Source organism: Mesoplodon densirostris, chromosome 3 (assembly GCF_025265405.1).
Source record: "Mesoplodon densirostris isolate mMesDen1 chromosome 3, mMesDen1 primary haplotype, whole genome shotgun sequence".
Classification (NCBI taxonomy): Eukaryota; Metazoa; Chordata; class Mammalia; order Artiodactyla; family Ziphiidae; genus Mesoplodon; species Mesoplodon densirostris.
The window spans coordinates 123525423-123548292 of NC_082663.1; the positions used below are offsets into that span (position 1 = coordinate 123525423).

General features: G+C 36.5%; 1 protein-coding gene and 1 pseudogene across 2 annotated transcripts; both read right to left on the bottom strand.

Moving 5' to 3' along the window:
- Positions 1 to 312: 312 nt before the first annotated feature.
- Positions 313 to 14381, bottom strand: YIPF5 (Yip1 domain family member 5). 2 transcript variants are annotated; one of them, XM_060093564.1, is made up of 6 exons: positions 14194 to 14381; positions 13550 to 13669; positions 5510 to 5682; positions 4507 to 4652; positions 2553 to 2734; positions 313 to 1293 (listed from the first exon to the last, which is right to left on the bottom strand). In XM_060093564.1, the coding sequence occupies exons 2-6, from the start codon at positions 13657 to 13659 to the stop codon at positions 1131 to 1133; spliced, it is 774 nt and encodes a 257-aa protein (XP_059949547.1). In that variant the 5' UTR covers positions 13660 to 13669; positions 14194 to 14381; the 3' UTR covers positions 313 to 1130. The 2 variants fall into 2 exon arrangements, with proteins under 2 accessions (XP_059949547.1, XP_059949548.1); XM_060093565.1 differs by lacking the exon at positions 14194 to 14381 and adding an exon at positions 13978 to 14177.
- LOC132485847 (low molecular weight phosphotyrosine protein phosphatase-like) lies at positions 9257 to 13500 on the bottom strand (annotated as a pseudogene).
- Positions 14382 to 22870: the final 8489 nt, after the last annotated feature.

The following is a 22870-nucleotide window of genomic DNA, read 5'->3' on the forward strand; positions in this document are numbered from 1 at the left end:
TTTGTCCAAAATCAGAATCTGGCTCCAGAAAAAGCCAATCATCAATATACAAGATATGGTATTTTCTTACAGATTTTCTGACAAGAGAACATGACAATATTAACCAAATAAATTCAATACAAGGAAATAATGTTGTAACTCAAAGCAAACTGCTTTTTGTTTAATCTCATTTTTTGATTCTATACTAGATGACCACTATTCTTAAAGCTTAAAATAAATTGGGAATACAAGTCAAAACCAGACCCTAGTTAAAGAAAATGGAACACCAATAACAGTGGGTTAGCAAAAGTAAACTCAACAACACACTTTAAATTAATTGGGAAATTTTTAATTAATAAGCATCAAATGTACTTTACATTGAAACTGCATTACTGAAACTGTGACATTTTAAATATTCTTCGCAAAAAAGGTTAGTGATTTTCTTTTTCCTGGGAAACATGGAGATCCAATTATGAGCATTAATGCGGAGTCTAGGTCACTATGGTTTAGTTAATGCTAGTATCTGAAGAGATGTTCACATTTCACATCTAAAATAAGGTAGACTGTGAACGACTTGTATCGCTGAATTTAGCTAAAATTCCATGAGATAATTTAGAGGACTGTCAAACTTTTGAAGTGCAAACTCATAAAACTTCACATTGGGATCACTTTTTTGCTTCAACTGCACCTGACTTGAGAATACAGGTAATTTTTATTTCCTAACTCCTTGGAAAAATATTTCTCCAGTAAGTCTTATATCTTCTTTATTATGAGTTGTTTTTAAGAAAGATTATTATCTCTGTGGTTATTAGTTTCCCACAGTTGATAAAAATCCATCAGAAACATCATAATATATAGTTAGCAAGGAGAAGAGCTGTTTTTCTAAGGCTGCAGGAACACGAAAGAAATAGCACTTCTTATTTGTATTAGCACAAACATTTAAACCTAGTCATACTGCAGGTAAATCCAATATAGTATTCAAAAGTTCTATAAAAATGAACAAAAGATACGTATTTACTTCCATTGCTCCAAGAGTCAAACATCAGATCTGCACGAGAGTTGTACTGTAGCAGTTTGCTGGTCCAATTTAAGAGTTCAAAGTCCTTTTTGCTATTTGGCCCAATGATGTCCACATCCCAGATAAACTCAGTTCAAAAAACAGAAATTAGGGCAAAGACTCCGTATAGCAAAGCACAAGGATATGCTACTAGAAGTTGCTGTCCTTCCATGGCTAATGCAGAAATAAAAATTTTGGAAGCAGAAAAACTACACCATCCAATAATTCCAGCAGTGAGAATGATTCCTACCATTCCTCTGTAGCCGACAAGGAAAAACAGGGGGAGGGGAGAGAAACAGTAGATGAGATGAGTTACATACGTTTTAAAAAAGCACTTAAAAATCCACACGTAGATATCCGCAGAAATAATCAAGATGTTTTTCAAATGCTGAAATGTACCTCACAGTGAATTCCATTATTTCATGTGATAAAAAGCTCGTCTATAACACATCTTGCTCCTTAACCTAGCACAGTTTCTCAGCCTTGGCAGCACTGACATTTGGGGTGGACACGCTTTTGCTGTGGGGGTGTAGCTGTCCATCGTTAGGAAGTTGCGCAGCATCCTGGCCTCCAGCCATAAAATACCAGGAGCACCCATGCCTCCCACAGTTTTTCACAACTGAAATTGTCTCCAGACATTGCCAAGTGTCCCCCGGTAGCAAAACTAACTTCGGTTGGAAAACGCTGTTTCAGGAGAAAATACTGTGTGTACAATTTGAATGTAAATATATCAATCTTAACAAATGAGAAGAGTGAGGCAGGGACACTGTGAGGCCATCATCCTGCCAAATCTCTACTACCAAATAGGTGATATATACTCTTCTCCTAAACCTTCATTTGCATTCTTTAAGTGTAACAAAGCTCAATCTTTGGTCGTCCAGCACTAGCCACGAGGAGGAGTTTGAACCGTTGAGAGAGCATCTGTGCACTGGCCACGAGAAGCAATTTTATTAGCTGTATTTATACCTTTATTTTTAACCTTACCTAAAATATTATTTTAATATAACACATATTTAAAGCTGTGTACATCTGAGAACATGGTAGGCTAGTAACAGCCTCTTCCATAAAAAGAATGCTCCATGTTTAGTTAAAAAGCTGCTAAAGAGAGAATATGTGTTTATTATTCAACCACTTAGCATATGCCCGATATCTTTAAGAAGTCAGATATGGTATAAAAAATACCAAAGAGAGGGTAAGTATAATTCTAAACAACTTGACCTTTTCCATGCAGTATTTAAGTTAACAATCGCCACTGTTCAATTTGTTTATGGACACTGCTAAGTATGCAAAAAACTAAATTCTTTATCATAGGTAAAAGCAGAGATGGTATAAAAGAGTTTTAAACTTATTCTCACTTCCATTATTCGTCACTGAGAAATATACAACACAGTCCTCACTTATAAGAGGTACTATTTAATAGGTTGTTGAATCAGTGATTTATCTCAAACTGATGGTGAGGTAAATCCTATTACACAGAATTGGTCAATCAACCCCCAAAATAAAGACCAGCACTTACTGCAAAGAAAATATCACTGCAAAGCTGGAAAGCAGGATCATGGGAAGAAGACAATATCCAAGGACACTTGCCACACAACCGAAGGAAACACCAGTCATACTCATTAAGTTTAATAAACAAAACATTCCTAGGCATCCAATTGCACTGATCCCATATACATAGCCAAACTGGATTTTGCCAGCCTATGGGTAAAGAAAAGATTACAGGTTAAGGGCAAAATAGTTATTGTTGGCTTCTTTCACCTGAAATGGCGCTCACAGAAGATATTCAATTTGTGAGCATTAAAATCCACAAAGGTACCTATTCTTTATACGGAGAAGTAAAACAGTGGGCAGACTGGCTTTTATATCCTTCTTAAGAAGTTTAAAATATCCACCTCCCAACACACAGATATTGTTTTTCATTTTCTAGTTATCATTTGAGCTTGGCATAGAATTCAACAAAGATATAAAATCATGGTATGATCACCTAAAGTAGTAGATTTCTAAAAAGAAATCTGGCTGATTTTAAGCAAATAAACTACAGAGACAAGATGGAAAGCCATTCAGATGTTTGGATAGTAGCTAATATCACTTGAAAGTACCCAAATTCCACCAAAATTGCCCTGAAGCAATTTATTCTCATTGGCAGATGCAGCTATAATCTTTTTAACAGCAGAAATAATCTCATTATTCACTTTACATGGGTGTTAGAGGAATTAGGAGAAAGGAAGCCAGGATAAGCAGGAAGCCAGGGTTCTGTGAGGAGGGGAGGAGAAAAGAAAAGTGGTTAATAACTGGGCAAGAGGAATATAATGGAATATATTTTCTTCTTTCATTGTTTTTCCAAATTGTTGGTTGCTTTATACAGTTCTCTGACAAACAAACAAACACAAACCTTAAAAATTCTGCTCTTATAAAAGACAGCACTGAACAGTCTTAGGGCAGTAAACGTTAGCTTAATTGTAGTTAGTATTCTTAGTCCAGCTATGTGAACAAACATTGTATTCAGGTTATGCTATCACTAAAATCAGTCCACAGAGAAGCCTTTAAAAAGTTCCTGGTTTGTCAGATGTTTGACATATAAAACTCAATTGGGAGAATGTCTCCACAGATTACATTAAATAGCAAAATCCTTGGGATTTTTGTTAGAACCAATATTTGTAAATACTTGAGTAAGAGTGTAGAAGTTTAAAAGGGCTCAGCTGAGTTCACTACTACACTCATGTAGTAATAATAAAAGCTTATACTTATACAGTGCTTTAAACTTTTCAAAGTGTTCTCACATAACCTGTCTTGCTTAATCTCCAAAACAATCTTGTTAGGTGGGAAGCATAGTATTATCTATGAGAGGGAGGTGAAGGATGAAGTGACTTTGCTCAAGGGCAGAGTAGGAGCACTGAGTTCACACCCAGTTTTTCTGACTAAAAAGTCCATCTTTGATCCATTATGTCATTTACCTCTTCTAATTCAGCCATGACATAAAATAAAACAAACAGTAATAATTATCTTTACAACTTTTCATTTTCAATATGCTTTAACATTCTTAGGGAGATGGGAGATAGGGACTAAAACCTGTTGCCTTTTAATGTTTCAATTCATTAAATGTTAAAATAATATATAGAAGACCAGCATTGCTACAACAAAACACCACCCAATGATGAAATTTTAAAAAATAGCAACAAGCTAAAAATTTTGTCAGTTTTTGAAAGGAAGGAATTTTGATGAGAGACTAAAGCCATACAATATTTATTTATTAATATTTTCCCCTAATAACTGAAGCACTTAGTGGAACAAGAAATGATTTCTCAATACACTATATCTATTATCAATGGAGAAGTAATGAATAGGTACAAATTCAAACAACTCAATACTATTTAAGACACATCAAAGACTTGATTGTATAAGCAGAGTCTCAATGAAGGCTCTTGGTGGAACATTTAATCTCACACTGAGAGTTGCAACTAACATCTTACCAGTAACAATGTGGCTCCAAAAGCAAGGCAAAAAACCATTGGTCCTGCCAAATCAGTCTCATTCATGATGCTGCCATCTGCTACTTTTAATGGGTGTAACACTGTGAGTGTTTTTTGCCAGATGTGATCAAAATTAATACCTAATTCTAAAGAAAAAGAAAATAAGGAAGTCAATCAGGATTTGTGATATACTTTTAGTTTACCAGAATCTATGTTGTAACAGGAGAAAAAATGAAACCACCAATAAATATCAAAAGAGTGATCTAGCAATATCAGATGATATTATTTTGGTGAGTCCTCAATACCAGTCTTTACTGATTATGGTGTTTATTCCACAAACATCCAATTTCTGGTCTGATGTTAGAAACAGGTATGGACATGATGAAACGGACACTCTGCTATGTCTGCATAGCAAAGAATATGTGGACAGTGTTAACAGTAAGGGACTCTATACCTGAGGCTTCAGGAACACTGGAGGCCCTGTGAAAATGTATACAAAACTACATCTCTCTGCATGTGTGTGCCTTTTTCTGAGGAGAGTATGCATAGTTTTCACTAGACTTTCAAAGCGTATCTGATCGAAAAAAACAAAAAACAAAAAACACTTTAGAACTACTGCTTTTTGTGTTTTGGAATACAATTTGAAAAACACCATACTTTTCAGTGATGATACTAGCTCTGTCAGCTTATTTCCATGCAGAATAATCAATACCATGCCATTTCCTCTCATTTCTTCCACTGACAGAATTTCAATAATAATCTGAAGTAAAAGTTACTCTGCTCATATACTGACATACTTTATTATCACTTTATAAAGATCTATTAAAAATCTGGTCCTCCTGGCTCAATGTGGTTTCATATATACTCTGTTCAAATGAGTCACTTTAGTAGAAAACTGTTTTCTACAATATTATTCTTTTAAAGAAAAGGGTAACTTCTCCAAACTAAGATTTATTTTCGCTGAGTACTATAGAGTACTATCAAGTGTTGCAACCAATCGTACCTTCTAATAAAGGTGGCTCATCCTCAAAGTTGTTTCCATAGAATGGCTGAGGCGTAGTTGGAGTATACGCCTGAGCTGGCTGGAAAATCTGCCCAGTGTACGGCTGTTGTGGCTGCATCATGTCTGGAGGGACAAACCGGCCTTGGTGCGAGTAGTCATAGCCAGCATACTGTCTACAATAAAAGTAAGTTACATTTCTCAGAATTATGTCAACGCCCCAAACTGATATTCCCGACAGGCAGAAAATCTTAGTCATGCAATTCCCAGGATATCTCTTTGCCAGTTTTTATAAACAGTGGTTGAAATTAATTACTAAGATCAAGCTGATTGTCTACAATAAGTTGTCTGTATTTTATAGAGAATTTTCCTGATGATGCTAAAACTCACTTATGCGGTGCTTAAACATTTCACAAACTATTAAGCTTTTAAACATCAGGAGGTCAACAAATGAAAATGTAAACGTTTTCTTGTATTTTCCCCTTTAGTGAGCGTACATAAAGATAGCTGTGAAATAAAATTTAGGCCCAAGACTATGAATAAAAACTCAGGATGACAGACTTTGTACTGCATGTTACGTTAATTTTCCACTGTAACTCAGATCTCTCCATGAGAATGAATGAGTATAAAATCATTCTTCTTTATTCTCTGTAGTATGTTATTTTTTGCAAGTGGGTAAATCTCTTTAAGAACAACCATCAATTTCAAGAAGTGGAAAAAATCAAGCTTCTTTCTTGTGAAAGCTTTCTGAATATAACAAACATTATTAGCACACCTATTAGCATCTAAATAGTGCTTTTAATTTTTCAAAGTAATTGTATACCTATTGTCTCCTTTGCTATGTACTATAACAAATCTTGCATTTTAGAAGGAAACCTTACCATGGCTTTTTTAGTGATGAAAACAACAGGGAACAGAAAGATATTGAAGCAATATCTTTTAAAGACCTGTTTTATTATGTTCCAGAAAAATATGACTTATCTATCAATGGTAAGAAATAAAGAAGTAAAGTAACTATTGTAAAAGTAAGATACTTTAAAAATGAGAGCTGAGAAGCCTTAGAGATCTTTTAGTCTAATTATCTTTAAAATTTATAATTCCATTTTGAAAAATATAAAAAATCTAATGACCTCATTATTGAGATTTTAAAATTAAATCTAATTTTTAAATTAACTGAACATCTTGATTAAAAGCAAATCAAAGGTGAAGTTTCAACTACACATAGCTCTCATTCTCATGACTTACCACGCTAGTCCAATACATGCTTAAAAAATACTATTTATTTTTCTAGCTATAAAATATAGAATTCGCTACAGCATTATTTTAATAGCAAAAAGTAGAAACCAAAACAATATAAATAGCTATCAGTAACTACACTGTGATATAGGCACAGACTACTCTGCACCTTTTTAAAGGTGTGAGGCAGTTTTGTCTGTACTCGTAAGAAATGATAATCAAGAAATACTCAGTGGGGAGGAAAAAAATCTAATATTCAGAATAGTATATACCATATGCACCCACTGTGACTATGCTTTTTAGAATATGTATGCATATCTATGTGCATGTGTGTATATATATACACATACATTATATACACAATTATATAGGTAAAGGGACCCAGAGACAGGAGAAGTAAAAGACTTAATTTTCAGGTTATAAACTTTTGTACCTTTGCACCTTTAAAAATCCTGTATATTTATTATTTGTTGAAACTCACTAATTCTAAAATGTCATATGTAATATATGGGTATATATTAACTACTGAAAATTTCCAAAAACATAAATAATAACCTTTTGAATATTACTGCATAAAACACTGTTTTAAGTGTTTAATGTGAATTATCTCACATTATTCTCTCTACAATTCTTTAGGAGGTCAATTTTATCATCCTCTCCATTACAAAAATGTGGAAACATTTATTTGGGTTAAAATGATTTGTCCATGGTGGTGCCCGGATTCAAAACTAGACTTTTTAATTCCAATAGCCAGCTCTTATAACAACTGTAGTAAAAAATTACCCTCAAATCCTACCTGACAGAGACAGCCATAATATCTTTTTCTATACATGCATTTCCCCAGTCATTCTGGTATGCAAGCACCTTGATTACTATTTTCTCTCTCTCTCTCTCTCTCTCTCTCTCTCTCTCTCTCTCTCTCACACACACACACACACACACACACACACACACACACACACACACACACACGGAGTTTCCACAGGGCTAGCTGGTTGAATTAGAACAAGAACTCACATTTTCTGATTTAGTAAAATATGCTATTGTGTCGATCTCCGTTAGGATGCATCATAAATCCACCTTGGAGTTTATGAAAGAGCTAGAAAAGCTCCATATGGAGGTTTCTACAGTCTGCATAAACAAATTGTATTTTATACTCTCTCTCTCCAGAGAGAGCAAGAGAGAGAATATGAATGTGTATGCAACAGAAAAAACAAGAAGAATGACATAAACCTGTGGTTCTCAAAGTCTTTGATCTTAGAACCCATTATACTCTTAAAATTTATTATTGAGAACTCCTAAATTTTTTATGTGGGTTATATCTATCAATATTTATTATTTTAGAAATTAAAACAGAAATGTTTAAATACTTATTAATTCATTTAAAGTAACAATAAATCCATAACATGTTAGCATAAACATTTTTATGAAAAAATTATTTTCAAAAATTACTGAGAAAAGTGGCACTGTATTCTATTTTTGACAATCTCATTAATGTCTGGCTTCATATAAGACAGCTGCAAATTCTTATATCTGCTTCTGCACTCATTCTGTTGTGATATACTGTTTTAGTTGAAGTATTTGAACAAGATCTAGTGTTGCAGACCTGTAGCTGGAAAACAGTATTTTAATAACCTTTCCAGATTATCATGAATATTCTTTTTTTTTACCTTAGTTGTATTTTTGTAATTTTCCCAGTTTATTTAAAAACAATCTTTTCTGACATATATTCATGTGAATTTTAGATCAGCTATCTCCAAGTGCATAGAAATTACCTATATTTGCCTATAAACTAAGCACTGATAAAAGAATACTTAACATATCAATATTTAAGCATTCCAACATAAAAGGACTTTTTCCCACTTATTATTTTTTTCCCACCTAAGCTGATCTATATTTGACATTCAGGTTAATTACATGCATGTAAAAGCAGACGCTGTCCCCAAACTGACCCTAAGGTAAACCAGCACACAAGTGTCCTTCTTCCCGGACATAATTACATTTCCAGAGGCAAAGTGGGTCAAACGGGAACACTTAAGCTGACTTACTTATGAAATCAACTAGACAGACACAAACTAAGGCGTGAAGGTGCTGAAGATTAATCCCACAAATCTTCTTCCTTCCTGTCCTGTAAATGCACAAGTGTGCACCCTGCGCATATATGAACACTTCTCGCCAACATCATTGGACACCAGGCCCTGACATCAAGAGGTAGTGCAGGGCAGGGGCCCCATCCACACAGAGGGAAGAGGTAGTGCAGATTCTTGGAAGTGCCAATGGGCTCAGATGCTGATAGGCCTTACAGTGATGTTTTACTTCATTATGTTTTATTTTGCTGCTCTACTATTTTGTTTGTTCCACTATCTCTATAACTGGGGCCAAGTGGGAGGTTCAACTAGTCTAAGAACACTTACCCCATAAACTGTCTGAATCAAAAATTTTTATTCATTCTTCCGCCAAACACAACAACCGATTTCCAACTACAATTATTTTTTAAGGTAAGAAACAGTGAGTCAACTGAAGAAAGGGCTGCAGCCTTGGCTAGGGAATGGTGACACTGTGACACCTGACTGAGAATGCGGGCCTGTGGGACGAGCCTGGGCCACAGCAGGACTGGACCCGGGTCAGCAAACCTCCAGGAAGGCTCTGCAGCACTGCACACACTGCTGGTAGACAGTCTCAAAGTCAGCGTCATTACCATAATAAGGATCTTCAATCATGAGTTGTTTCTGTGGATCGTAGCTCCCAAGTAGTTCAATTTTCACTCTGCAGTTTTCAACTTGATTACTTTTCCTATTCAAATCTCTCAGGTTGTTTTCATCCATACATAGTATATAATCAAAAGTGGCAAAGTCTTCTTTGGTAACCTGTCTTGCTTTATGCACTGTGTTAATGCCATGATTTCTTAGGCAGCTCACAGCTCTTGGATCTGGTGGCCGGCCCACGTCCAGTCAGAAACAGTGCCACTGTCAGTGACCCAAGTTTCTGAAATGTTTTGATCTGTTACAAGTTTCCTGAAAACTGCTTCTGCGATGGGTGATCAACAGATGTTACCCAGACACACGAACAGCACTGACTTGGTCACCTGTTCGGCTATCTTCATCTTCCCGCGTGCATAGAGCGAATATTCTTTTTGAAACACGAAAATGCAAAGCAAAGTAGTAGTTTTTTAAACTTAACTTGCAACATGGAAATAGAAACAATGCTAATGAACTCTGCTGTATTAGAATAAATTGATCTGTCTTATACTTTAATTGGATCCTTTATTATTCATGTATGATTTTGTAACACCATGCATTGGCCATTTAGAAAATATTAGTATGAATTATGCAGCTCTTCCAAATATTGACACACTTAATATAAAATATGCATATAAATTTTAAAAAATCATATTTGTTAATATCACCACTGATCTCATCAAAAAATGGTTAATTGTTGGGAAGCTGACAAGTTCACAATGATGGATATAAGTTTTCCAAAATCCTCATTTTTACCTGAAAACTTGAAATTGATCATTGGCCACACATACTGTCAATTGTTTTCCTTGAAGTAACAGGTCACTTCACTCATTTTTGAGAAATTATTCAAGTCCGAATAACCATAGTTTGTCTGTCAGAGGTTCTTTCCAATAAAAATGGTTTCCACAAAAAAGTGGCTGAATCAACTTGTGACTCAAATTGCACAGGGGCTTTTCCTAGAGATAATCATTGTACTTCAGTATGAAGCAGAAGTGCTTTAGGACTGTTTCCCATTTTGTCACACAGACTTTTCTAAAAATGTGTGTTGTCAAGATCAGCATTTAATAAAAAATAATTCTTACAGCTTCATCAAGGGCACCCTTAAGTGAAAATGATTCCCCTCACCCCCCAACAAGTGTGTGATGAAGAATATAATGATTACTAGAACAATTTGATGCCACTGTCTTGCCTCATATTTGGATAACAGCAGCTCTACCAGTTATTACTTCTGCAACATCAGTGCAAATCTCAACACACCTAAAAAGGTATATAACATCTTAGAATTTTTACAAGAATAGTTTTGACCTTAAAGTCTTCCTGAAAGGTCTCAAGAACCCTCTGGGTCTGCAGGCCACACTTCAGAAACACTGATACAGACCCATAAATTTCATGTAAGGAAAAGAAACACTGCAAACAAATAAGAGCTTTAAAGGTGGCACCATCATTCCTTCTTGAGGATACAAGGTGACAAAGACAACACCGTGGAATTTTACAATTTTTCTTTTCTGGCAGGATCTGCTCAGGAAAATTCCTGACTCACTCCTGTTGGTTTTAAACTAAAACACCACATGGTAGACATGACCTTTATAGTCTAAATCAATACTTTTACAGCAGGAAAAGCAGCAGATGTAAACCAATACTCTCAGAAGCACTCAGTATCAACAACAAAGACAAAAAGCATCTTAATATACTGGGTTGACTACTTAAGTTCATCAAAATCCTTACACAGTTATGTGTAAGGTGTTATTAGCTATTTCGGAAGATGAAAAAATACTAGCTTTCAAGACTTTAAAAAATATGTAATTGGTATTACTAAATATTTTATAGGCATATCTAGAATACAATGTGGAACCTGTCCAATATGACAGATTGAGATCAAAGGGCCTTTTACTATTTGGGTTTATTTTTTGTTGTATGAAATGTATGAATGTACAGTACCCATAGTGGAAACTATGCAAAATGTTAAAGCTGACTTCATAGGGCAAATGTAGAACTAGGGAATAATAATATGTCAAGTCAAATTTGAAGACAATCCAAGTCAGATGCTATCTGAACCTAGATTTTCATCAACAGAGAGATAAAAGTTAGCTGATCCTTGTTACCAAGTTGGCATAACAAACAAAATGTTATTTGATAAACTGACATGGACATAAAAATGTCATTAGGGTGCAGAAACAATACATATAGGTACATATAGAGGAGTTCAATTTTTTTTTTTATAAAGTTCAGAAACCCAGTCATTACTGCTAACACATTAGGCTTCTTATTTTCCTAAGCATCATCTATTAACTCACATTCGTTAACTGGCAGTAATGTTTATATAAGCACCTGGAATGAAACCTTTTCACTAGTACAGAAGCAATGCTTACTGGTACATGATTTGGTTGGAATGGAATTGTGAGAATAGTTAGCAAGAGAATATCTTTAGATATTCTGCTGTGTGGAGAACTGAAGTGAGATGCTAAGTGTAAAGAAAAGGTAAGTCACACCTTTAAGAGATGCAAACATGGACAGGAAGAAAGAAACATAGGAAAGAAAGGCAGAGACAGATAAAGCTAGGAGGCTGCAATCTAAATGGAATAATTCTGTTGAGTCCAAACATCAATATCATTTGGTTAAAAACAGGCCCACATACAGAGACAGGTTTTCCAAACCCCTGTTGCAGCACCCTGACCAATCTTATATTCATCTGCCCTGTCATACACTGAACAATCACAAGAAACACATATTTAGGTAAATAAATGAGTGGAAATTTCTCAACATGACTTTTCCAATTCTGCCCGATTAACTGATAAAAGAGATAAATCTTCAATGGTATGTAATTGAGAATTTAAAAGAAAGAAAAAAAGTGGTTCACAGACAGCATTATTTACATGTTCACTCCCATTGTCCAATGTGTTGAATTTTAGGGGGGGGAAGCTTTAGAATGTATCAAAAAATAAGCAGATTCAAGGAGTTTTGTTTTGTAAAAAGTATAGCCTATACAAGACAAATGATACTGTGGGGTTGAATTTGATTTTTGCTTTTTTAAATTCTTGGGCACTTTCATTCAGATTTATTAATTCAAACACATTCTAGTACTAATGTTTCTCTCAGATTGGATACGCACCCTTTCCATGCCCTCATCCTGGGACAATCTTCATTAGGTTTTTAATTCAGAGTCCATAGATGCACATCAGGTAACACACAAACTGTCTGACATTTGCACATTACTGTGGGTGTTTGCGTGCATATATTTCTCAGAAATAGGCCCACAGTTTTCCTAAGATTCTCAAAGTGGTCCTGGACCATCTAAAAAAGGTTAAGTAGGCCTGGTATAGGAAACGCCTTCACTGGATAGCAGGCTGAAAAGATTAACTTTAAGGACCTAAGAAACTAAGAATATGATGCCCTAGAGGAGATAGGTAAAAAGCTTTAAGTTTTTTGCCACAAACACCATGGACTATAAAAAGAACAGAGTTTTGGTTTTGTTTTTTCAACAGTTCATGGATGAAAGGTTTTGAGTCCCCCTCACTTCAGTCTATAACTGGCAATTTGTGTGTACTGACTGATCATAAAGTTTTGGTGTGTGGAGTAATAAAAGTGATTATCAGCTGCTTTATGAAAACCACCTGATGATTCATAGTATGGAGCTTACACTGTTCAATAGTGTCACTCAGTGCTTTCAGTTAACAGTTGATAAAGTCTGAAAGTTGGACTGATTTAGCTACTAAACAGGCTGTCAAAAGATTTTAATTTTTAACTTGTCTTGTGGACTAAACAGCCTATCTTCTAGGTACTTAAAACTTCTATCCATATCTTAAATGATGTACAAATACTGTCACTAGAAAAAGGTTCTTCAAGAATCTACTTTTCCACTCATGGCACACCTGAAAATTTTGCATAAGATACCAAACCCTAAATAGGGCAATCCCTTCCAACCCAAACAAGTGTCACAGATCTCTCCGGAGGTAGAAAGATTATGATACGGAACATATTCACACACTCACTCTTAGGCAGAACCAAACGTTCGGGGTACATGCTTTCAATGCAATCTCAACTAAGTAAATGGGCAAAGTTGAAAAGTTACTTGCTATAAGGTCCTCCACTTCCTCCATAATCATAGGACTGCTGTGATTGGTCATCGATGCTGTAACTTGTCTGGTAGAAATCCGTGTTTAAGTTGTCAAAGCCTGACATTGCAAATGATCTGCAATAAAAAGAAACAGCAAAGACTGCTTATGCCCAAGGTCCTCCTGAATTCGGTCCTGATACTTTACTTAAGCAAATACCCTCAGAAGGCAGCAAATAACTCTTCTAAAATTTGGGGGGGGGGGCAGCATTTGGAAGATGGGTCGGGGGTGGGGTGTGCTAAAGAAATGTCTAGACTCTTAAGTCGAGGCCCGGGAAGACACCTCCACTTCAAGGAGCTGATATGTCTTGGGTTCGGGGCAAGGACGTGGGAGGAGGGGTTCCGTGGGGTCTAAAATATCAACAACAACAAAGATGATTCCTCACCTCTGGACAGCTGACAACACGACAGCCTCCTGCAAAATAAGGCCTGGGCCGGCCAGAAAAGCGCAGACTCCTGCAGGGGCCTCGTCAAAGCAAGGCCCGAAAGGGTGGGAAGGTCTGAGCGAAAGGACCGGGGCGCGGCGCCGAGAGGCTGCAACAAGCCGCGCTGCCCAGGTGCGGGGAGAAACCGAACAGTGAGCCACGGAACTGGGCACTCACCAAACGCGGAGGCGGAGGCGGAGGCGGCGGCGGCGGCGGCGGAGGGGGTGGTGGCGGTGGCTCCGGCAGCCTCCAGTAAGCCCCCAAACTCAACTAAAGACCCTGTACTAGCCCCGTTGCTACGTGTCAGCAGGTTAAAGAACTGCTTCCGGGGTACGCCCGCTCGCGCAGGCGTGTTAGCGACTTTGCGCCCGGGGCGGACAATGGAGGGAGTTCGGGGGCGGGGGAAGAGGGTACTATATGGAGCATGCGCAGTATCGACCAACTAGTCCAGCAGCGGGCCAATGGAAAGAGGGAAAGCTTCCGGCGGCTTAGTTAGCGGTGGAGGCAGAAAGGCGCAGGCGCAGCAATTGTTAGTTGCTGTTTGAGAGCGAGAGTTACTTAGTAGACCGAATGCCTGGGTGAAAGCGTGCAAGAACCTCTCAACATACACATACAAACACCCCCCCATGAAACAAACAAGTAAAAATAAAATAAACAGATAAAAAGAAACACACTTGCCTTCAAACAAAAATAACAGTAGCAAAAGTATATAACAAACCAAAAAACCAAGGAGTGTACGCTAGAGAGGAACAAGCAGCTACCCTTTGAGGTTTTCTACTCCATCAAAGAATTTCTGAAATTGCTCATGCAACTATCTAACTTACCACCTTTTACAAATAATTTTAGAATTTATTGATGTAGGTACAATCTGCAGAATTCTAGGTGGAATGACTATCCTGATTTGGTGGGGACAGCCCCATTGTCCTATGTTATGCCTGTTTTTTCCAACATAATTATTAATTCTGTCCCCTTTTCATTTTCAAAAATATTCCAGTTTGGATGATAAATTATATGGTTGTACTCTCTTTAAGCTTCATTATCTAGGAAGCGGAGTTTCTAGTTACCAAAAATATGCAATAACCTATCGCTTCATCTACTTAGTGATCTTACTGAAAAAAAATTCTAATCTCTCTTGTTTCTTCTGATGTTTCCCTTTTTTCCTGTCCAAAAGAGATATTACTTTCAAATTTGAATAGAAAACAAGAATATGAGCATTAAAAATTACTTGCTGAGGAATGAATTGTTATATAAAGATATTACTCAAATTCTGCTTCTGTCTGTGAAAGCAATTACTGTGTTTACTGGATTTTCTTTCCTCTCCAACCCCTGCCCCAAACGAGAAGCCAAGCAAGAAAATTGTTACATGATTAAATTTTCCTTATTGTTTGTTTGGTATCCGGAAGAAGCCGCCTGGGGATTTTGAGAATATCAGTCAATTTCATGGCTAGTCAGGTAGGCTTTTCTTTTTGGAAACTTTTTTTTTTTGGTATTATACCCGCCACCACCACCCCCGCCCCCCGCCCCATGATAGGCTCCAGAGAAGTATATTAAAGGAAACTGAGTACTTGTTAAATGTGCTGACCTCTGTTAAAGTCATTGAGCTGGCTTTATTAGGAGTAGAAAGCCTCAACCAGGTCAAGGGATAATAGAACATAAAGTGGGTTTGGAGCAGCTGCCCAGTCCTTCCCTGGGACCTAATATGTCAGTCACTAAACTTGGAACAAAAAAGGGAAGAACATTCTAATCATGAGCAATATCTATTAATAGTTTGACAATCACGCTAGTCTACACACTAACACTTTTACATTCTTCACAAAGGTACAAGAAAACTCTCCTTTTATGATGGCAGTGAAATTGTGCTTTGATATCTTGGAGCTGTCTTCTTTCCCTTCTGTTTTATGCTAAAATATGTCATAGGGAATTGTGCCAGGAAATTATGGTTTGAGCATAGGTACTTTTCCCCTACTTTCAGCTATATCCACAAGCACCAAATGAGTGGGGGTTTGGCAGTGGTGTGCTTATCGTGTCAAGTTACGCATAATAACTATGAAACCTGATAACTATGGTAAAAACAATGTAAGTGCCCAAGATCTGTTTTCACTATCCATGAATATTAATTATATAACCCAAATATGACAATTATATTTCCCCCAAATTATCCTTTATCCCTTAGAAAAGAGTTTCCTCATCAAATTCTGCAACTGTTATTTCAAATATTTTACTTTGAACAATAAATTATTGTTTTGTGAAGACATTTACCTGTAACAACACTGGATGCTTTTGGAAAGAACTGATTTTCAAAAGGCAATGAAATTGAGTGAACCCTAATGTAATATTTATTCTTGGACTTTGACTTCAATATGCAAGTGCCTCATGATGCTTTATTAAAGAAGTCTTTTAAAGATAATTTTTAAAGCAACACTGTAAGTATTTCCATCGTAGAGCTCACACATACCCTCTTTTTTAAAAAATTATTTATTTATTTATTTATTTTGGCTGCGTTGGGTCTTTTTTGTTGCTGCGCACAGGTTTTCTCTAGTTGCGGTGAGTGGGGGTTACTCTTCACTGCGGTGCACGGGCTTCTCATTGCGAAGGCTTCTCTTGTTGTGGAGCATGGGCTCTAGGCACGCGGGCTTCAGTAGTTGTGGCACATGGGCTCAGTAGTTGTGGCACGTGGGCTCAGTAGTTGTGGCTCGTGGGCTCTAGAGCGCAGGCTCGGTAGCTGTGGCGCACGGGCTTAGTTGCTCCACGGCATGTGGGATCTTCCTGGACCAGGGCTTGAACCTGTGTCCCCTGCATTGGCAGGCGGATTCTTAACCACTGAGCCACCAGGGAAGTCCCCACACATACTCCCTTAAATAGCATTTCTAATGTTAGGTGGTTGGATGTTGTGGTCTGAAATAAGAATTTCAGTGATAATAGTAGAAGTTCTATATCTCAAATACCTTAGACGAAAGGGGAAATAATGTAAAAAACAGCATCAGAGGACTGGGCTCTAGTGATGGCAGAGCCCCTCCTGCCAAAGGTGCATTTGAAAAATATAACAGCTACCACCTATGTATAGTTACTATGTGCCAGGCACTGCTCCAAGCACTTCATACCTTTGAACTCAATTGCTTTTCCTAACAACCTGATGAGATAGGTACTCTCTATTTTTCCCTTGGTAAAACTGAGAACAGGGTGGTAAATAACTTGCAGACCTGAGATTTGAACCCAGACTGTCTGGGTCCTGAGTTCTTGTGCTAAACCACTAGACTGTATTGTCATTGTGTTACAAATATGAATAGGGAGAAAGGCAATATTTCTAATGAATATACTACTTTGCCTAATGTGCGATTATATGTATATATGTATATATATAATATGCTAAAATTGAAGTTAGACAGTTGATAATTATATCTATATCCCCAAATGTGTATATGTTCAAATAGATAAAAAAAAAATTTTTGTAGTCTTATTGGGCACATGACAAATCACCTAGTGTTCAAGTTAACCTTATATTAGTCATGTAATTTAGTTAATAATGTATAGTGGTAAACGATGCATGTTCTGGAGCCAGACTGCCTAGATTTACATCCTCTACCACTTACTAGCCATGAACCTTTAGTAAAGGGCTTTGTGCCTTATATTTCTCACGTGTAAGAGCAAGATAATAAGAGTATTTGTTGTATGTGGTTGCTAGGAGGATTGTATGAGATAATGCATGTAAGTATCAATGCCTAAGAACTAAATACTCAGTGAATTTGCAGTTATTATCATTGCTGAAACTATATAGCTACAGAAGCAATAGGACTTTGTCAGCAACCGAAATGGACCTTTTAAAAGCTATAATGATTAGGCTTGAACCAACTATGTATTTCTGAGATCAGTTACACACATTCATTCTGATGCCTCCCTACAGATTCTGTATTATTTTATAATTGCCCTTTTGATATTGTGGAATGTATTAAAAATATGCTTTCTTCACCTTCTGCTTCGGATTCTCCAAATTAGTCTTGTCTGCCTTGTAAATTTTAGTGTCACAAATATCTTTTGATGTCAGATACTATTGGTTTAAGAACCACTCATACATTAGAGCAGTTGTACTTGAAAATTATACTGTGCTATGCATATTTGATTTTCTTGATGTGTTTCATGGTATTTCAAACACTAAAGAAAATGTGTTCATCTTTCTGCTTTATGTGCCTTTTTCTCTTCTCTTTCCTCAATACATGGAATTTAATTTATAAGGAGGCAGTGCATAAGATGGCTAATGCTGCAGAAAATATGTTTATTTAAAAAGAGAGAAAAATGGCAGTGTCCTAGCCAAGTAAAACAACTGCCATAAAAATTTTAATATATAATGTTTCTTAAAAACATGAAGGGATCAGGTTTTGTTATACTCAGTGAGAGAAAAGGCTAGAAACTACTGCAAGTGTAATATATTACACTTCCTTAGGCAGTCCACTTTTTATATTTTTCTGTTACAATTCTTCCTGACCCTCTCAGTTATAGACACTTCAAGCTACCATGCTTATTATTACAGTTTAACTCTGCTGTTATAATGAATGTCATATTCAACTCTATTTTATTATAAGACAGTATTTCCAGGGCTAGATATTGGTGCTATGAATGCTTTAAGCCAGATAAATTTAAATATAAATTTTAAATGTTCTTGTTTTAACTTTGTACCTTGCCTTTTTGAGTATACATGCCCAAGCTACAAAATACTGATTTTTTCATTTTTATCTGATTTTCACCTTAAAGTCTTGATAATAGCAGTCTCTCGCCTCAGTATGAGATAAATCACTGGGCACTAGACAGGTAGCCATGTGGAAGAGCCTCCTATCTTGAAGCCTCTGTGAAGTAGCATACCCTTTTTACCATTATTCTTACTTTCTTCAATTTTTTTCTAAATGTCAGAGAATGCATATTCCTTGAGCAAAGAATGGCTACTATTATGGTCGCTAGAGAGAGCAGTTTACTGTATCTTAACCATATTGTTCTCATGTACTTAGGTATGATGTTTTGTTCTTAAGACTTCTAATTATAATGCTAATTAAACTCTTTTCCTTAAATGAAGATAATTTCATTTTAAAACAGTCAGAGGCATGTGAAATCAAACTTATGATTTTCATTAAATTCTGCAAATTTAGATCTGGAAGTCAAAGACAAACACAGTTTTGCCTTTTGATTTTACATTAAGCCATCAAGATGTTTTGACTCTTCCCCAGCAGTCCTAAATCTGCAGAAATTAATGAAAATCACAAATCCCCTCCTGTCTGAGATAATGAATTTTTCCCTCTGGAAGAAAATATAAATATTTATTGTCTCTTGCTAAGATTTTATTTTAGAAAGATAAACATCATTTAAAAGAATTTTTGATTTTAGGTTTATAAATATCTTTTCTTTCCTGGACTCTCTAAAAGCTCTTCCTGTCAATTCCAAAACTGACTTCTGTACTAAATGTTGTAATATACCCCTCTTCCCATTCCCTGGAAATTAAATGTCTCAGCTTCACATGAAAAATTTGAGAGTAGCCTAGGAGATTAGCCTGAATTCACTGAGATATCTCTAAAATGAACAAAAATAGACTGGTCTTTGCAGACAATCAGGACAGCAGGTGCCTCAGAAAATGACCAAAACACCTCTGGTTTGACTGGCTTCCCATAATGAGAATTAAAGAGAATTAAAACTAACAGGAACCTTGGTATCATTTGTTCTCTACCCTCTGATTTTAAAAGTGAGAATCTGAGGCCAAGAGAAGTGAAGAGATGTATTGTAAGACCTAAATCACCTGATGCCTTGACATTTCTGTCCCTGATGGGGCTCCAAAAGCCTAGCCACGAGTTCCTCTGGCCTTGTTAGTTATGCCTCCTACCCAGCAGGAAAGGTTTCACACCTGGCTAGTTCTTCTCCCAGCCACACCAGCTAAACCCCACCTGGTCCTCAACCTAATTGGTTTTACCTTCCTACAAGTTGATGAAATTATTCAAACAAACCAAGCATATCCCCCCATGGGAACCAGGGATCACCTCACCCTCTTAATACTACAAAGTCTGCCTCCTACAGCCCCCGTGGGCTCACTCTATTCTGAGTGCAATGTCCACATGGACCTGAATGGGTTGTGGTGTCCCTACAGGGACTGTGAGTATATGTAATTAATAAACTGATGCCAATCTTGTCTGTCCACTGTCAATCGTCAAAGGAGGGATTACTCCTTTGCCAACAGGGTGAATAGAAGGTGATAAGAACAAGGGATTTGATCAATTCTGTTAACATGGTTAGTGTCAGGTTCATCATTGTATCCTTTCTGTGACTTTCAGATGATACATGACAAATAAAGATGAGATGGTAAATAAGTGAGTAATTGTAACCATCTAATTACAACAGAAGCTCTGTTAGGGTAGAGGTCATATTAAATTTACTGTGGATCCCAACACTAGGGCATAGAATCGTGCTGTGTTTTGGCTATGTATTTATTTATTTGACAAATATGTATGGAGAATCTACCATGTGCCAGTCACTATAAACAACAAACAGACTCTGTGTTTGCCTCTTGGTGTTTTAAGCTTGAAAGAGTCCTGTCCTCCCATCTCACCTGCAGGTTAGCTGCAAGCTAGCCCTCCTCAGTCGTCTGCCTTAAGAAATGCTACTGTTCCCCAGTATTTCTAGCTTGATGAAATCACTACTGAGTTTCCATCTAGCTGAGCTTGCCATTCCTTGTTTGTGAACTGGAAGGTCCATGCCAGGAAAAGTCTCTCATTTGTAGACCTGCTGCTTGGGGAAGAGTTTACAGTAACCTGCCAATGGATGTCAGTGAGAATGACACCCCTAACTGAGAAGTCTTTATCTCCAAGACTCTTTAGTTCTGAGCATTAGTGCACATGGGGTTAGATACCAAGGGATTACATATCTTGAGAACCTTTTTTTGTTTTTTTCTTTTCAGGTCAGGGTTGAGTAGATCCATACCAATGGGAATCCACAGAAGCACTAATCTAATCCCTTGGCAATTTATTTCCTTAAATTCTGTCATATTCCCAAAGACAATTGTCCTGTGTTCTGGTTATCTATTGTTATATATATATATATATATATATATATATATATATATATATATATATATATATATATATATATATATATATTAGACTCCAACTTTTGGTAGAAGAATGTCAAAGATTTTTTATATGTTTTAAAACTACCACTTCCAATGGCATGCAAGTGGAAAAAAGAATAGCATATGTTTTCTTTTGTAATCAGGGGCCTGGTACATATTAGTAACAATGAAGAAATGAAGTGAAAGAGAATGAAAGAATTCTAAACATGTATTAGATCCTGACATGTGATTAAAGGGCTGCTTCAAGACTGAATATGTGGGTTGGTGTCTTGGTTCTGTAGACATGGTCTCATTATGTGCATTTAGCAATGCCGTTCAGTTACTAATGAAGTATTCTGCTTACGTCATTATTCCTCAGAAAAACATGGTCTCTAAATCAAATACTGTATTCATAGAATAAAGCACATTTGGATAACTATTCTTTAGAGCTCTTCCTCTGTCTACAATGATATACAACATTCGTTGTTTATTTTTTTCATGATGCAAACAAGGATGTTTCCTTTTTGTTTCTAGAATTTCACATCAGCAGTATTTATGCTGTGCTCATTTTGCCCCCTAGTGGCTTCTTATGTCCTCATTCCATATTTATGTTTAATTTTCACATCTTTTGAAACGTAAGAAGGGGAAATATATGTCTGTCCCCTCCACCACATGCGTCTCATTTTACAGATGAGGAAATTAAGACCCAGACAACTTGTGGGACTTGTCTGATGTCACACATCTAGCTAGAACTAGAATTCAATATTGCTGTCCCATCCAAGTAGGAATAAGACCCATGAGGGCACAGCAGTCTTGTTCATTGAGGAACAGGAATGGTGCCAGGCAAATGGGAGGTGCCCAGTAAAAATCTGATAAACGATAAAAATAAATAAATTAATCAATCAAAATTAGGACAAATATCTTTCGATTCCATGCTTTTTACTGTTTACTATGTGGTCTGTCTTTTCATCCTCATCATAAATCTTTCTCATAGCACTTGATACTTGATTTTATTTTACTCCACAAATATTTCAACTCCTTGAACTACCTTACTCATCATGCATTTTGTCATTAGGTTTATTACATTATCATTCACTTATTCATTCAATTTCAGTGAGTACCAGCTGCATCAGGCACTGTGCTACCAATAGGGCTGCAACAAATTACTTACATTTTTTTCATTTAAAAATTTAAAATTATAGTAAAATATATGTAACATAAAATTCATCATCTTAACCATTTTTAAGTATGCAGTTCAATAGTGTTAAATATATTCACGTTGTGTGCAACCAATCTCCAGAACTTTTTTACCTTGAAAAACTGAAACTCTGTGTCCATTAAACAACTCCCCACTCCCCCTTCCACCAGCCCCAGCCATTTACTTTCTATTTCTATACATTTGACTACTTTAGATGCCTCATATAAGTGGGATCATACACTATTTACCTTTGTGTGACTAGTTCATATCACTTGGCATAACATCATCCACGTTGTAAAATATGTCAGAATTTCCTTCCTTTTTAAGGCTGAGTAATATTCCATTACATGTATATACCACATTTTGTTTAACCAGTCACCCACTGGTGGACACTTGAGTTGTTTCCACCTTTTAGCTATTGTGAATAATGCTGCTATGACCACGTATCTGTTTGAGACCCTGATTTTATTTTTTTGGGGATATATACAAAAACGTGGAATTGCTGGATCATATGGTAATTCTATTTTTAATTTTTTGAGAAAGGGCCATACCTTTTTCCACAGTGGATACATTTTATA

Coding starts and splice junctions, on each gene's coding strand:
- YIPF5 (XM_060093564.1), bottom strand. CDS start 13,659: ATGTCAGGCTTTGACAACTTAAACACGGATTTCTACCAGACAAGTTAC. Junction 5,683..13,549: donor AGTGGAGGACCTTATAGCAA/GTAACTTTTCAA, acceptor CTTTTATTGTAG/ACAGTATGCTGGCTATGACT. Junction 4,653..5,509: donor TGAGCCACCTTTATTAGAAG/GTACGATTGGTT, acceptor CTTTTTCTTTAG/AATTAGGTATTAATTTTGAT.